Source organism: Calidris pugnax, unplaced genomic scaffold (genome assembly GCF_001431845.1).
Source record: "Calidris pugnax isolate Ruff unplaced genomic scaffold, ASM143184v1 scaffold53, whole genome shotgun sequence".
In the NCBI taxonomy this organism is placed as follows: domain Eukaryota; kingdom Metazoa; phylum Chordata; class Aves; order Charadriiformes; family Scolopacidae; genus Calidris; species Calidris pugnax.
Window position 1 is genome coordinate 1,779,054 of NW_015090792.1, and position 17,419 is coordinate 1,796,472.

The 17,419-nt window shown below is 44.7% G+C and overlaps 1 protein-coding gene across 2 annotated transcripts in view; it reads left to right on the forward strand.

The window, feature by feature from the left end:
• TUBGCP2 (tubulin, gamma complex associated protein 2) overlaps positions 1-14,727 on the forward strand; it is a 35,240-nt gene extending 20,513 nt beyond the window's left edge. For both annotated transcript variants that reach the window (XM_014966649.1, XM_014966651.1), the window contains exons 9-18: positions 314-459; positions 1,126-1,306; positions 3,854-4,034; positions 4,714-4,886; positions 6,240-6,368; positions 7,756-7,876; positions 8,129-8,272; positions 8,878-9,006; positions 9,879-10,042; positions 14,343-14,727. In XM_014966649.1, the coding sequence (XP_014822135.1) occupies positions 314-459; positions 1,126-1,306; positions 3,854-4,034; positions 4,714-4,886; positions 6,240-6,368; positions 7,756-7,876; positions 8,129-8,272; positions 8,878-9,006; positions 9,879-10,042; positions 14,343-14,448 (1,474 nt within the window). In that variant the 3' untranslated portion in view covers positions 14,449-14,727. The remainder of the gene's footprint in view (positions 1-313; positions 460-1,125; positions 1,307-3,853; positions 4,035-4,713; positions 4,887-6,239; positions 6,369-7,755; positions 7,877-8,128; positions 8,273-8,877; positions 9,007-9,878; positions 10,043-14,342) is intronic.
• Positions 14,728-17,419: the final 2,692 nt, after the last annotated feature.

Below are 17,419 nucleotides of genomic sequence, written 5' to 3' on the forward strand. Positions count from 1 at the left end.
AAAATAGCTAAAATTAATGCCTTCCTGATGGTGAGAAGCCAGACAACAGCCAGCTTCCTCACCTCTACACTGGCAACCAAATAACGTTTAGACTTGGTTTGTGAACGCTATACTAGTCTGTCATAGTTACAGATTAGCAGAAACACTCTATAGAATGCTTCTCCTCTTACTACAAATGCAGACTAATTTCATTTCTTCATTGGAATTTCATGAGACCTTATTTCCGATAGACAGTATTACCAGTTTACAGGTCAAAAAAAGTAATGCTCATTGTACCACTTCCTGCTTCTAAACATCTGCTTTAACTTTTCAGTGAGTTCATGGTGGAGGAGCGTGAGCTGCAGAAGGAGAAGATTCAGGAGGACTATAATGACAAGTATTGGGATCAAAGGTATACTGTTGTTCAGCAACAGATACCCTCATTCTTGCAGAAAATGGCTGACAAAATACTAAGCACAGGTAGGTAAAGATACACTTCTCACATAAGAGGAGTCTTGAGACAAGCATTACTGTTCTTGGTGTAAGATAAAGCAGATGTCATTGTGCTTTGCCAGGTTATAGGGTTGTCCAGCTGAACTTCTCAGAGGAATAGAAGAGTCAGATTGAAAAAGAACCCCAAATCCTATAAATAAAACAACATGTGGGAAGGAGTCCAGCAGGAAGGGGAGCTGTCTGTCTTACTGCTCTGTTTCATGGGTACATTTTTCTAGCAGCTAGCCAGATGGAGCTAGACAACCAAGATCTGAGCATGCTGAGTTTTAATTTGGGTGTTTAAATGAAGCATGCAACCTGATGATTACCATTGTTCTCTTCCATAAGTACAAAACCCGCCAAAAGCTACTTTTGAAGTGCAGCACCAGATCTTCAAAGTTTCTGACTATCTGCAGAGATGTTTTGCAATCACTGGGAAACAAAACCATTTCTAAATCTTTCCTTAAACAAAATTCTGCCTAATTAAAGTTCTGTATCATCTTTTGAAAGGTGTCTAAATCCTTTCCAGCTTTTAGTAGAAGTTAGTGTAAACATTTCACAGCATATCTTCCACTTGAAGGCAGTGGTCTGAAAGTTTCCCTATGGGATGTACCATAGGTATAATTATGGGTCCTTCTTTCTTTTTGCTTCTAGGGAAATACTTAAATGTTGTGCGAGAATGTGGACGTGATGTTACCTGCCCTGTGGCTAAAGAGGTCATCTATACGTTAAAAGAGCGAGCATATGTGGAACAAATAGAAAAAGCATATAACTATGCAAGCAAAGTTCTTCTGGATTTCCTAATGGAGGAGAAAGGGCTGGTGGCTCACCTAAGGTTTGATTTCTTTTACTGAAGAAAAGAATGTTAAATAGATTGGTTCTGATAGTGAACACATGTTTTTGAAGTTAGCTCTCTTTTCTTGATGTGTGTTAATGTATTCTCTCTATTTCCATTAGAAAGATTGACCTAAAAAACAAGATTTAGGAATTTTCTTGAAGAAAAACAAAAGTAGAAAATCATAGAAATGTTGGGTGGGAAGGATGTCTGGGGGTCTCTAGTCCAAATTCCTTGTAAGACTGTTGCCAAACCTAGGTCAGGGCAGCTGTGGCTTTGTTTAGCCCAGTGCCAAACGCAACCCTCAGGTATGGACATCCCCCACCTCTCCCATGACTTGTTCCATGCCTGCATGTCACTCCCACCTGGGAAGGGATTTTCCTAATATGGCCTGGTATGATCGAGGAGAGTTTCATGTGAACAAGAAATAGTTTGATATTAAGCATCACACCAAATATATGCCATGGTTATTTTTCATGCGAACATAGGTAGTTGGAATAGAGTGTGTTAGACCCAAGTTCCAGTACAGGGTTTTTCTTAACATTTTCCTTTTTTTAAAGTTAATTTTAATAATCTATATTTTGATTCTTGTAACACATTCAGCCAGTAGCAAATGCAAGTGCATTCTAGCATGTGAACGCCATCTTTCTTGTGTGAATCAAGCTTTTAGTTTATTACTATCTTCAGAAAACACTAAAAACAGGAATCTTAACTCTCCAGAAGACCAAGACAGCAACAAATAGGTAGGAAATTGCAGTTGATCGCTGGTTGTAAGGTAGTTTGTAATTGGTGTGAGACTTGGTACTAGCAGTTGTGCTTCAAACCAGTGCCACAGTGTGAAAGAAAGTGATCTGAGCTTCATGGGACAAACCTGCCAAGTGACTTGCACGAGATGATGTCCCATTGGGAGACATAACCTGGAGCAGTAATGGCAAGTGAAGTGAATATGCCTAGCAGGCCAGGTGGGGTTGCTTTGGGCCTGTTTTTGACTAGGTCTGAAAAAGTTGTAGCCACAACAAAGGTGTCTTCTCCAGACCTGGGAACTACGGCTCCAGTTGTGAGAGGCTGTGGGAAAAGCTGAAGATCCATGCTTCATTCCTTTGAAACTGATACATGCCTTCCTGCTCTGTGAAAACCACCAGAGAACATGCCTTGTTTCATGAAAGGTTATGAGACCTGTCTAAAACCTGCCAGTCATTAAGGAAATTCTTCCTAGCCTTGCTAAAGACTGTCATCCTTCTAAGCCTTCTTTGCTTAATAGGACTGTTCAAAAGACACTGACTTCCAAAGTTCTGGTGGCACACATCCTCCGTTGGGCCTGTCTGTCACCATGTAGTTTCAGATTGAGGTGTTGCTCAGCCTCTGCAGCTGGGGTTGATGTCCGTGATGTCCTCATCTTTGAGACAGTCTCTCTGCTAGATCATTCAGCAGCTGTCCTGTGTGTATGTAATCTGCTGGGTGCAAGTGGAAGAGCAGCTGGTTGAGGAGGAAGCTACTGAGTTTCCAGCATGTGTGTGTACTTTGAGGGCTGAAGTGGGATGGTTGTGATCAAGCCCTAGGGACTTGTGACAGATAACCACTTCTCAGTTAAGCAGTAGTACTGACTCTGTCTCCCAGAGAGCGTGTGTTGGTCTCTCCCGGAAATGTTGGTTGGAAGGAACCAACATCCTTGGCAGATCTCTAGTTCAACCTTCTGCTTGAAGTGGGATTGTCAACAGCATTAGGACAGGTTTTTATTTGGGTTTGCGCTCTAGCATGTGTCGGCAGTAGGTATCTCACCCCTCAATCTGTTGTGTCTTCTAATTAACCACTGACACTATCATGGCTTCCTCATAATGGGAGTTTTCTTGGTTCAAGAGAGTAATATGACAGTCAGGGAAAAGAAGGGCTGAGCATTGTCCTAGATGGACAGTGATCAGGAGTCTGCAACCACATTGTGTTAAGGCTGTGCTGGTCCTATTTTACTCTGAAGACTGCAGTTATCATGTGTGATTTTTGGCCAGGCACTAAGTTAATCCTCAAACTCTCCTCTGAGCTGTTTCCAAGCTCCTGGCCCAATGAAGTTAAAGCTCATGCATATTACTATAGCAGAAGGCAACACGAATACCAGGAGTACTTAAATCAGCACAGATACTTGGTCATTCAAAGGAGTGCAAGATTCTGCTCTGAATTGCCAACTGCCTCTTGGGTGAATCTGCACATTGTGGAGGTTGGAGTGTTTGTCAGGACAGTGATGTGAGCCTTTGCCCAGCAATGTAGTGTATTCGGGTTTTTTCCTAAGGTACATTTTTCAAGGAAAAAAAGAACAGCAGCAGCCCTGATCTGACTTCACAAAAGCATGCAGACTGAGGTGGCAGGGAGAAGGGGACATGCATGAAGGACTAGTCTCCAAATGGGTTATTTATAGCTCTGTGTTCTCTGTGAAGAGGAACATTTTGTGATCAAATCGAGCAGGCTGTGTGAATTGATTGCTTTTGTTCCTTTAGGTTTAATATGGATTAACTTGGGCTTTAAAAAACATAATCAATTGTCTGCTTTCTTGAGCAGATCTATAAAACACTATTTCCTGATGGATCAGGGGGACTTTTTTGTTCACTTCATGGATCTCACAGAAGAGGAACTTAAGAAGCCTGTAGACGACATCATAACAACAAGGCTAGAGGCTCTGCTTGAATTAGCTCTGCGAATGAGCACAGCCAACACAGATCCTTTCAAGGATGATTTAAAGGTAAGAATGTATGTAAGCAGAAGATAATAGAATTTGAGAAGAAGGCCTGCCATGATTTGGAAAGATTAGTGGGCCTGAAAGAACTTGCTGAATGTACAATGAAGGAAAAGAGAATTGATGGCTTTCTTTCTGTAGACCTTCTTTGGGTTAACTCCTTTTTCATCCAGATTAACAACTGGAAGCGCCCACCCTGGCCAAGGGGCTGTGTTTTCCTGCTGGAGTTGGAACATGGAGAAGGTGCTTTTGGGTGACCTCAGGATGAGGTGGAAACAGTAGTGTGTCTCTCATGCTTATTGTCAGCTTGAGTGTTCGCTTTGGAGTACAAGAAAATACCTGATGAGAAGTCCTCCCCATTAGTGATTGCATATTTTACAGATGTGAGACAGCACAGAGGCTCTGCCTTGGGAGTGTGAGATCTGACTAGACCTTGCAGAGGATGAGGGCAAGGCAGAGTGATGAGCAGAGTCATATGTTGTATGCTGATTGTTGAACAGTACAGCAACACAGCTCTGGTGTCTGCTGCTGTGTTGTCCAGATCGTACCGTTCACTATTGCTTCCTAAGTTGATCTGATGGCTTGAGAGCAACTCTGACAATTTGGACTTCTGCCACACGGCTGTTGCTGTGCAGTAGTCATGAGCATCCTGTAGCTTCATTTTTTTCCTGCTCTTCCTTTATAGATTGACTTGATGCCCCATGACCTCATTACACAGCTCTTGAGAGTATTGGCCATAGAAACAAAACAGGAGAAGGCCATTATCAGTGCAGATCCCACAGAACTCACTCTCAGCGGTCTCGAAGCATTTTCCTTTGACTACATTGTTAAGTGGCCTCTGTCCCTTATTATAAACAGGTAAAGTATCAATCCACTGAAGGTAAAAAAGGCAGAAGCTTTTGCATGGGGTTGAAGCACATTTCCACACAGCAAAATAGTGGAAAACCTGTGTGTTAAAAGTAACGTTATAAGTTGCTGACTAGTGGGGAATGCTTTGGAGTTGCTTGCTTTGCTTGTAGACTGGAATATGGATTGTCTCTTCAGTAGATCCCTACTAGACTGTGCCTATGGCATGCTTGGAAAGTCAAACTTTCATTTTAAGTGGTGGGGATACATAGATCAAAGGATGGTTTCTCAGCCTGGTCCCTTGTTTTACCTGTGACTGGTCACTTAGTTTTCATTTATCCATGGCTTTCTGAAGTATCTCCCCTGAGAACGTGAACTCTCACAAGAGGGTTTTCATGCAAGAATCAAACATTTCTTCAGTGTGGAGAGCAGAAAAAAAAAGTGCTTTCTGATATCCCCAGTTGCAAACTGGAAGGATGCAGGCTGTTGCTAGAATTACTATAGCAAGCTATTTTGCATTTAATTGAGTTATGAGGGACTGAGTGGTTTATTTTTCTGCAGTGATTTGTCCCGTTTCCCTGGAGAAACACTAGCAGACCTGGTACTGTGAGCCAGGGCAAATGGGATAAGAAGCATTACAAAAACGGGGTGACATGTGGAATTGTCAACTGCCAACAATTAGTTTGTCCCTTAATGTCCCCTTTAAAGAGTCAGTTGACACAGTGGGAATTTTTTAATGATGTGATGCTTTTGCATTTATGTGTCTTTCTTTCAAACTGAGTGCATTAGCTCTGCTGGTAACTATGGAAGTGAAAATACTACTTGGTAAGGCTTCACAAACTGTGTCGACTGGAGCTCTGTAGACACCTACACTGAATGCCGACCTGAATCCAGTCCCTGAAGCTATAAATAAGCATTTCCATCTGCTTCTGACAGTGCATTGCTTGCAGAGGAATGCTGCCTGTAGCTTGGTTACAGCTTTCTCTTCATCTTTTTGAAGAATCTTGATGAATTGTTTTGGTGATCAGAGCAGTCTTATTGCAATGGATACATGACCACAGACTTTCAGCCCTCCGTCCTGGCACATGTGTGAGTGACCTTTCTGCAGATGGCTTAAAGGAATTGAAGAAGGAGGCTGCAGGAAGTATGGAGGAGGGACACCTTGGAGAGAAATTCTATAGGATAGTTACAAATAATAGTTTTTTTCTTTGGTTCAAATTATTTCAGTGTGGATCTGTGTGCATCTGAAGGTGTAAGGAACATTTTGGGTAAAGTCTCTTTGCCTTTGAGCAGCTTCAGCCTTTGCAGCTTAGTCTGTCAATCAGAACAGAGTTTAATCTGGATGGCTTTCTCCTTTCTTTCTAGGAAAGCACTGACAAGATACCAGATGCTTTTCAGACACATGTTCTATTGCAAACATGTGGAAAGACAGTTGTGCAACGTTTGGATCAGCAATAAAACAGCCAAGCAATTCTCCCTGCATTCAGCTAAGTGGTATGGCCTCTTTTTCTGCTGGATTGGATGGGAAGGTTTCATTTTCATTCTTGCTTCTTAGATATGTCATGACATGGATCGAATCATTTTGCCTTGAAAAAGACCTTTACAAATTTCTTACAGACTGAGAGAGGTCAAAATATAACATTTTAGGTTTCAGTAGGAAGTGTCTGTGCAATGATCTCCATACTGCTTGGCTTGTTCCACTTTGCTGGCATGAAGTTTTGAAAAGGAAGAGATGATCTTTAGGGTTAGCTTGTTCTACACTGAACAGTTGCAGCAGAGGACATCTGTGCGCATGTCATCTTGGTCGTGACTTTAGCCTCAGCAAGATTAGTAAGGACCCCAGTAGTTTAAAAACAGCATCCTGTTCTGGCCAGACCACTAGGAAGGACTCGTGACCTCCACGCAGGCTGGATAATGTTTGGCGTTTTGTATTTGGTACAAATTGAAATTAGGTAAAAATGGTGGGGTGTTTTCCCAGGAAATCATTGTATCTTGTTCTGTCTGTGAGGGTAGATTTTAATCTTTGGATCTGCACGCCAGGTGCCTGTTTGGAGAGCAAGGCAGACCCCAGCAATGCGAGGCAGTACCCTCTGCCTTGCCCAGTGGCACTTTCTTGTCACAAGGTCATCTTGGGCGCATTGGCGCTGCCCTCAGCCAACCTGACTGTAGCTCTGCTTCTCCTGTAATTGTGGAGGTGTTAGCAGAAGAGACCTATGAGGGTCTCTGGTTCAGCCTCCAACTCAGAGGGCAACTGTGATCAGCAGGGGACAGGGCTGCTGTGGTTGAAAACCTCTAGGGTCGGTGTCCCCCACCTCTCTGATGACCTGTCCCAGTTTGCTGAAGTCAGTTCTTAGTTTGCCATCACAGAGCCTACATTGAAAGAACCTCTATACAATCCCACTATTCTATTTTAAGGTTAAATAGCATTAAATACTATAGGTAGCAGGTGATTAAATATTTGGATCCCCTGAACTTATTGATGCAAGGCATAGAATATTTTTAAGTGTTCATTTAACAAGTAAGGCTGGAAAGAAACATGAACCATTCATCTTGTAAAATTTTGCCCTCCTAACAAATGTGTGTCTCACTAATTGCTTTAATATTTAATATTAACATTTTAGTTGAATGTAATCAAATATTCAAAGTAATTGTCCAGTCTGTAACAGGTTCAAAACTCTGACTTTAGCAATTGAGGGAATGCCATTTGAGTATGTGGAAAATAATCAGAGATGGTTTGCATTAACTTTATAATCCCTCTCACACTGCAGCAGTGAATTTGCTAGAACAGGAATATTTAGCTCTGCTTGACTGTGGAAGCCTGGTGATAGTTCCCCATGGCATTTCCTAGCTCTAAGTTGTGTGGGTGTGATTTCTCCCCTAGGTTTGCTGGTGCTTTCACACTGCGGCAGCGGATGCTGAATTTTGTACAAAATATCCAGTATTACATGATGTTTGAAGTGATGGAGCCTACGTGGCACATTCTTGAGAAGAACCTGAAATTGGTGAGTGTGTGTGCTTGAGAAAAGCTGGAACGGAAGTCTTAAATTAACAAATTTAATGTAGGGGAAAAATGCCCCATTTCAGTTGCTGCAGGTGTCTGTTAATTTTGTTGGAGGCTCTTAAGCTTCTTGAAACATGCCCTAGATCATATCTGAGAGGTCACTATCAGAGGCAGGATGCTGGGTTAGAGCTTTGGTCTGGTGCAGCACAGCAGTCCTGGTTTGGTTTTTCATTATTGTACTATCTTGTCACAGGCATCTAATATTGACGATGTCCTGAGCCACCACACAAGCTTCCTGGATAACTGCTTGAAGGACTGCATGCTAACCAACCCAGAACTGCTGAAGATCTTCTCCAAGCTGATGTCTGTCTGTGTCATGTTCACAAACTGCATGCAGGTATGTTCAGCCTCCCCATATTGACCATGTCACTGCTGGTTGCTTTGGGTGCCAGCCAGCTATGACAGTCCCTTTTTTCAACTCGACCCCTCTTGTCCTCAATGCACGTGGAAAAGCCTCTGTTCCTCATGCCAGGAGGCTCTACAGCTTGACCGCTCAGCCTCTCATCGTTTCTACCAAATGGTTTCTGTGGCTTCTCCCTCCACAAAATTCTCTATGCTCTTGTCTTTTCAGTATTGGGATCAGGTTCACATGAAACAAGTTACTTCAGCCAGTCCTGCAGCAGAATTTGAGGTGTAAGTTGTAGGGCTCTATAGTTCTTAGCATGGTCTTTTGAGGGTCAGGTGAGGACTGGTGATTGGACCCATGGAGACTGATCTCCATGGGCACAGTTCAGCCATTCAGGGAGCCCGTAGCTTTCAAACAAAACACACCTTCCTCTGCATTTAGGGAGCTTTGTGTATCGACACTGTAAATTTTATCTCGGAGTTAGGTTTCATAGGAGTTAGCTAGCTGCAGAGCTAGCAGAACTGAGTCAGCTTCATGCTTTGCCATAGTTGAAAAAATGGGATCTAACCACTTCCCCAAATCTCTGCCCTTCCAAGAGGTTCACCCAGAGCATGAAGCTGGATAATGAGATGGACCGGCTTACCTTAGAGCATGGCACAATGTTGGGCCCGCCAACAGGGGAGGAGCGTGCTGAAGAGACTGCAAAGAAGCAGCTGACTAACAAGGTGAGTGAGACACAGGATGGACAGCTGGGCCCTGTACTCTGTGAATGCTGCCCGGGTTGCCATCTGGTTAGGGTGGCTGTCCTACTGCTCGTAGATAAGCCTTCCTAGTTTCTAGTACACCTCTGGCCCCAAAAGCAGTATCGTTGTGGAATTATAGGCATTTTTTGAGGGCAGTTTGGAGTGCTGATTGTGTTCTCCAAGTCTGCTCAGAAGACCCTGTCTCCCACAGCAGTCCCTGCACTTGTTTTTAAGTTCTTGGTTGTATTTTCAGCTGTGCAGTGGGTACCCACAGACTGGCTTCCTGCAACTCAAGAACTTTTTTATTTCCAGAACTAGCATTTTGTGATGAATGAACCAGTAAACTGTTGGGTGTGACTTTGCAGCCCATCCCTTTCATATCTGGGGTATTTGTCTTGTGCACATTCCTCTGTCTGAATGCATGCATACTATGCGATTTGTTTGGCGCGCTCTGTGGTTAGCAGGCTGCCTCCTGTCCCACTGAAAGTCCCTCTGGCACACAGCTGGTAGGGTCTGTCACACTGCAAGTGCAATCAGAATGCTCCAGTTGCAACCTGTCTTAGGAAACACTCACTTTCTGCTTATTGGCTTTTCCTCCTGCTTGAAAATAAATAACAACAGCATATATTTGAGGATAACTCCACTGGGATCTATGCTGGGGTGCTCCCAGATAGGTATGGCAAGGTTTTTAACCACCATGGGCCTTGCAGCTGTGTTGAAGGATTTATTTTAGTGGCTGAGCGTCTGTTAGGTTTTATGGCAGTATTTTTGATCAGGTTAGGAAATAAGTTTGCATCGCTTTGGCAAGTGTGAATCAGGAGATACGTGGGCCCACTATGCCTTTGTCTTGATAGCTTTTAGCAGAGCATGCTGACAACCTCCACCTGACATCTGGCTTCGAAGCCACAATCAGCAAGTTTGACAGCAATTTCTCTACACATCTGCTGGACCTGTTGGACAAACTGAGCATTTACAGCACCAATGACTGTGAGCACAGCATGCTCAACATCATCTACAGGTGAGCCAGTAGTTTCTCTTTGTAACTTCCCATCCTGTGGTTCTCAAATTGAGCTCAGCAAGAATAATTGCTATTTATAATTGTGGCTGTCTGCCCCATCAATGAAAACACTGAAATCACAAGAAATATTGCTTTGCATTTCAACCCAAGGCTTTAAAAAAAACACACATTCTTTTGAATTATGTGAACTTTGTCTGTTAATGTTGTAAATGTAATGCAAGTGTTGTTTTTTGGGGGATTGTCTCACTGTGTAGACAGTGACTAAGCTGATTCCTGAATACAGTGTAAGTATTCCAAGATGAGAAAACCGTGCAAGGGATTGATCATAAGGGGCTATTTTGTTTTAAGTTCACATCTTGTATTTATTTAAATAAACATCCCTTAATATGTTTTTATTGTGGCCTCACCCATACTTACTAGCTTCTTAGAAAACAAAGTTGCTCCAGTAATACCTAGAAGTCAGGTACACAAGATACACTGCAGGAAGAGAGGGCTAGAGAAAAGGAGATCTAAGTTTTTCTGGTAGGTAACCTCTGTATTCCTTTTTAAATAAAATGAGAGGCACAAGGCCTTCTTCGGAATGATTAACATTTGGTTTTGCTGTAAGAGTCATACATTTTAGTGTTGCTGGGCTTTTTAAGATCCATGTTATAGATTGGTGTAGCATGGAGGGACCTGCCCTGGTATTTCTAGATTTGAAGAACCACAGATCATGCTCTAGGAGCACTACCCTGAGTTGAACGCTTGTGCTGTGGAAGCAGAATGCTTCTCTGATTCTGCTACTAGGGCTTTAGGAGCAAAACAGAAATAACTTCAACTATGGACTTTGTTACTGTGAGCAGCTGTTAGTGTTTGTGGCTGGAATATGTTTTCAAGAGTTAAACACCCATGAAACCTAGCAGCCTGCAGATTGGAAATGTTCAGCTGAGGCATGCATATAACCACAGAATAAGAAGGCAAGTTAGGGTCAGGAGTTGACACTTCTTAATTCAAAGAGTCACCTTGGTGGAAGTCATATGTAAGAGCTGCTGGTCACCAGCTGCCTCGCATCTGGGGAAGACTGTTACACTTCAGAAATGCTGCTTGCGGGCTGTTAGGCACATACAAAAAACTATTAGTTTTTACAGTGACACTTTTTCCAGTGAAGAGGCAGGATATATGTTGCATCTAGGCATAATTTTAAGAGGCTAGGTTTTTCATGAAAATAAAATATTTCAACACTGACTTTTTAAAGTGCTTTTTATATGTTTGTAAGCTAATAGACACATTTGTAATGTTATGGTGAGTGTAAGCCTGGAACATTTGAGACTTGCCTTTTTTGTTGTTGCTTTCAGCTGGGGAAAGAAAACAAAGCCATCCTAAACAGCCATTAGTTTCTTCATGCTGTCTGTAAGCTGGTGTGCAGCCTTATTTTCATCTCTAAGCAGTTGTTAACAGCTCTTACAGGACTAGCTAGAAATGAAGATCATTTTTAGGTGCTGACTATTTCATCTTTTTCTGAGGAAAGCCCTTGGTTTACCAAGGAGTTCTTCTTGCTTTTACGAATACTTTTAATCTAAAATTGTAATGGTTTTCAATGGTACATATGCTAGAATCACTTGTCAGTGATACGTAATTTTGTTCATAAATGTGCCAGATAACTGATTAATCACATACGTTTTCTTTTTCCTCTTGATGTTTATGGCGATTTGTGCATCAAGCCCTTTGATATTTAGTACAGAACAGAATAGATCCTTATTTAGTTCTTTTTAACCACATGGGACTAAAAGGTACTTTGATCTTTCTCCTAACTCTGCTTTGTCCTCTGTTTTGTTTTATTTAAGCATAGTCTTATTGCTCCTCTGCTTTGTTTGGTCATCAGGACTGTCATCACTATCAAGTCCCCAGTTTGGACTGTCTTTTCTTCAACTGAAATGCTGCATGTTAACAGGCCGTGCAACAGAACATGTCTTTCCGTTTCTACAGGCTGCTCAATAATGTTTTAATTAAAGAGTGGAAATCCCACAATGAATGCCCAGACCTGACATTTAGCTCTCACTTGGTCTGTAGAAATTATTGGATGGAGTCCTGGACTCTGTGGCAACAGGAACCCAAGAACCAGAGCAAAGATGGTTGCCATCTGAAATAAATAACATATTTGACAGGGAGACAGAAGAGCTTATAAGACATACCAGTCTTTTCTTATAAATGATAGCCTTTTTGTATGACTGCTCTTCAAGGGTGGTAGTCAACATGTAAGTTAGATAAAAAAATATCCCTTTTATTCATAATTCTGGTACTATGGTTTTATCTGTTTGATCCTAGTTAATATTTATTCAGTTTGCAGTACTGAGTAACTGAGGCACCATATTTGTAGCACCAAACACCAGAAGACAGAGACCAGGAGGGTCTCCTTCAAAGCAGGAGCATGTAACTCACAGATCTTCAATGTGCTGGTGTCCTGCTCGGGTGCCTTAACTCCATCAGTAGCAGCACTGACAGAGGGTTGGCAACTGCAGAACATCTCCAGAGTCACTCCTTCACATCTCAGTGGTGAAAAGGAGAAGAATTACAGCATAGAGGACTTTGTCAGAAGGATTACTTAATTCCATATGCTTAGAAATCTTACTTATCAAGTGTTATTAGAATTCATCAGATATCCTTCCTTTACCAGTTTGGAGGAAACAACAGTTTGGAGGAAACAAACAGGAAAAAACAGCTTAGAGCAAAACCAGTAGGACTTATAAAGTGATGAAAACGCCAGTGAATGAAAGTTCCAGCCACAAAACAAGAAACTGAAGTGTAAGCAGAGTTTGAGGAAGCACCATGCAAATTCTTAAGAGATAGCTATCAGAGATCATTTAATTCTGAAAACATAGCTGAAACGGAAGCAAATAAAAATCTGCTATTCAAAAAAGTTTGGAATAAAGCAATTTTAGAAATGGAAGGGTATAAATGAGTTCTGGCCTTATATTTGGTAAATATGCTTGCCTCAGGGTCAGATTTCCTTTGTACAACACTTGAAGCGTGAAAGAGATGTGAGCTTTTCAACCAGGAGAGAGCAACAGATAAATTCCATCTGTCGGGGCTCTGTTTTCCAGTCACCCAAAAATGTCAAGGAACAATTTGTTGCCATTTGTGCAAGGTTGTTAAGCAACATGAAACTCAAATATTGTATCCATTCATTTAGTATTGGAGAAACTTAATTTGAGAAATGAAGAGAGTAACTTTTGTGTGATTGGTGGACTTGTATCAACTGTTGCTTAGTGTTCCCAGGGCACAGATTTTTAAGAGCTGCACGTCTCAGTTGGCTTTACAGCACAGAGAGCTGCCTAAGGTCATAGCAGGGGTGGATTTGGCATTGTTTTGGATTATCAGGGAGTGACGGTTATGGTATTGCTGATATCACCTGCTTTGGAGAGGTGTTTACAAGAATCAGCAACACTTGGAATTTTGACTGAGCATCTTCCAGCTGGTTACTCAACTTCCTGAATGTTGAATCTGTTTGAAGCTTACTTGTGTTAACAAGGAGGTGGTGGTAATGGAACTGGCAATGTTTCGTGGTAGTCATGGTGGATAATATGGTGGATTTCATGTAGGGATGAATACTGGAGTTGAGTGGTAGTGAACTCTGGTATTAAGGAGTGGTGGGAGTGGCCGGGAAGGTGTGGAGACTAAGGAGCCCTCACCCCTGGCGCCTTGTCCCTGAGTGATACATGTGGTCAAGCTGTGACTCTGGAGAGGTCCTTCCCAATGTGTTTTATACACCTGTAAAGAACAAGCAAAATTTAGCCTGTTGTCAGGAGATGAGCACAGAAGAGGTGTCACTGACAACTCCTGTGGTGCAGTGCAGATGTCCCAGTCTTGCTGTGTCCACCCAGCCCAGAGCAGTCCTGTGGGGGGATGTCAGGTTTGAAGCTCGCTGTGCTGTGGCCTGATTCAGCTGGTGCCCTGGGAGATGTTTCTCCTCCAGGGCCCGTGGTTGGGGAAGAGAAAGGCTGCCTTCAGCAGGGTGGGCACGTGGAGTGCGGCTGCTTGAGAGGTCCCTGCTTCTTCCCACGGTGAGACTTGTTTTGCTTTTGCATCACACCCCCTCATTTCAACCAATTTTCTCCTAAAATTTGTCTGATCCTATGAAAGACTTCATGCATTTTTGGATCATGCTGCCTTTGAGCACCTTGACAAGCACATGCGCTGTGGCACTTACAGAGCCGAGCTCTCAGGGGACCCTTGGTAAGTGTGTTCAGCGTGCTGTGTGCTGCTCTCAGGCACCGTTGGGCTGATGGGCTGCTGCAGCTGCTGTGTTTTCTGTCTCTCTCAGGTTGGACTTTAACGGGTTCTACACCGAGCGCTTGGAGCACATGTCTGCCGAGCGCAGCCAGAAGGCAGCTCCCCCGCTTCCCCGCCTGGCCGTGCCTGCCCAGTGAAGTCCTGCTGCTGCGCCTTACCACCAGCACCTCTGCTGCACGAGCTGAGAACCAGACACTCATTCCCTTCGAGCTAAGAGTACCCGACCCTTTGCATTCACAGTGTGAGCTGGAAACGAACCAGAAGGGTTGGCCCAGAGAGATGGGGGGAATGGTCGCTCTCCTGAAACTTATGTAATAGATTTTCTCTTCTGAGAGGCTTTTGTTAAGTCTTTTTTTTTTTTTTTTTACTACATTGTAAAATTATGTATTTGTGTGTTGTAAAATAAATTTAAAAAAATAATCAGGGCTTATTTCATCTGTTAACAGAACTCGGGATGCAGGATGCAAATTAATTCTTTAAGTGACTAAATTTTGGTCAGCTCACAGAGATCTGGCTCAGCTGCCATGCAGCATTATTTTGTGGGGGAGACCTTAATTGGGGGGGGGGAGGGGGGCGTTGCTGGGATGAAGCTGATCAGCTGCTCTAACTGATGAGATGGGCTTTGCAACTGATGAGCAGGAACACGATGTCCATATCACATTGGCCAAGCCCTCAGCAGAGGATTTCTAGGCTGTCTTGCAGGGTTGTGCAGCCATAAAAATTGCTTGAGCCAGTTTGGAAATAGTTGCGGTAGGGACTGGATGTGTCACAAGTGGTGACCAAGGTATGTGCCAGAGACACCAGTGGTGTCAGTGGCAAGTGAAACTGGGGAGACGTGCAAGGGCTGTGGATACAGGGCTGAGTGCTCCTGTTAATGACCTGGTCTTCCTCTCCCTCACCTCCTCCTTTGCAAAGACCTTCTAGAAGGTTCTTTGTTAGAGGGAAGAGCCAGATTCTCCTTTGCTTTGTTGCCTGAAAACTGGTCCTCCAGCTTGGCAGGGGGAGGGAGACACCAGGAGAGGATGAAGACCGCCAGTCCTGGCTCTGGGGGACTGAATTTCTTCATCTGAGTGTTGAGGTTGAGGACTGAGACCTCATCTGGCTCTTCAGGGAAAGGATTTGTGCAGTTCACGGGGACGGGAAAGTTTTGTGTTCCTGCCACTGAGGTGGCTTCTCAGTCCTGGGAGGCTTGGAGAAGTTGACCTGTTCCATTAAGTTTCTGTGGACCTACAGACTTCACTATAGCCTGTCCCACAAGATCCAGATGGAACCTCAAGATCAGGTCCCTGGAGGAACCTGCTCCCCTCTCAGTGCCCAAGATCTCAGGCTTGCGAAACTGCCCTGGAACCTTGCTGTGTTGGTGTCATGCATTTTTTACACCGATGAACAGCGTTAGTGGCTGTTTCCAGACACCCTACAGCCAGTCCCAAGCAGTAGGTGTTTCTGCGTCTTTTCCCCTCACCAGAAGCCAGGAGGTGCCAGGAGAGGAGCAAGAAAAATTCCTGTGTCAGAACCCTGTGTCTGAGCAGCGCTTGGGTACCTCCTTGCCCCGAGTCGTGATTTGGCTGGTCTGTGTCTCCCCAGCAAGCTGGGTTATTTGCCATTCTCATAGACTGTGGGTTGGTCCATAGCTCTGTCATGGACAGACAGCTCAGCTCCGTACACCTTGCAAGGGTTAGTGTCGCGGTGGGGACAACTCTACTAGAAATATTTAGATAGTCAGAGACAGACAGGACTAGGAGTGTTGAAGGTGAAAGCCTGGACCTTTATTGTTTTTTTTTTAATAAACTTGTCTATTTGTCTATTTGTCTATTTAGGAGGGAATTACAAAAAAAAGAAAAAAAAAGCTGCAGGGAGAAAGAGGGAAGACCCTGGAACAGCGCTTGGCTACGGTGGTTTCTGTGCCATGTTGGAGGAAGCTTGTACTCGGTGATAGCGCTCTGCGACAGGCAAACTTGGCATCAGTCCTCTCTTTCGATAAAAGCAGCGTTTCTTGGGCTCAAAGAGTTGTGACCAGACAGGGTGTGAGAGAGCCTCATCCAGGCTCCCTTCCCCACCACAGGTCAGACCAGGTGATCTTCAGAGGTCCTTTCCAACCTGGGTTGGTCTGTGGACAAGGGCGAGATGGCAGCTCTGGGGCAGAGCTCAGGGTGCAGTGCACCTCCCAGCTCAGCCCTGCATGGTGATCCCAGCCTCCTCCAATCCTTTGGGACCAGAGAGGGTCCCGAGTGCCCCACTGATATGCACTGATGTCCCACAGCTCCCCCCAGGCTCCCTGACAGTTCAGCTCCTCATGGTGACCCCAGCCCCTCCATCATCTCGGTGCTCTATCATTGCCCTACCAACATCTCCCACTGCTTCCCCAGTCCTCCTGTTGCCCTCTGGTAGTCCAGTCACCCTCAGCTCCTGTGTCACCTCAGGGCCATCCCAGAAACCCCATTCATGGCCCATGGACACCTCCCCCAGTGCCCCACAGGAGACTACCAGCCCTGCTACCTCCTGTGGGAGCCCAGCCACCTCAGCCCCTCCACCACCTCAGAGCCAGGCAGGGCTTCCCAGTGATCCCACACCACCTTTGCTGCCCTAATGTCACCCCCCCATGCCCTGCAGACCTGCGCAGTGCCCCGGGACATGCCCCCAGAGGCTGTGAGCCCACCCTGATGCCCCGTGGAGTCTCCTCGAAGCTACACAGACAGCTGTAAATGCCACTCAGACTGTGCCGTCCCTGTCCCTGTCCTCCCCACCACCCCCCATGCCACGTGCGCACCATCTGGTACCCACAAGCCGTCTCCAGTGCCCCACAGACCCTCCCCAATGCCCCACGGACCATCCCCAATGGTTCACAGACACCCCCTGACAGTCTGCAATGCCCCACGGACCCTCTCTGGTGCCACATGGACCCTCCCCTCATTCTCCACGGACCCTCCCCAGTGGCTCAGGGAAACCCCCCAGTGCTCCGCGGACAGTCCCCAAGGCTCTGTGGACCCTCCCCAGTGCCTGACAGACACCAGACGATGCCCCATGGACAGTCCCCAACGCCCCACAGACCCTCCCCAGTGGCTCACGGACACCCCCAGTGCTCCGTGGCTAGTACCCCACGCCCCACGG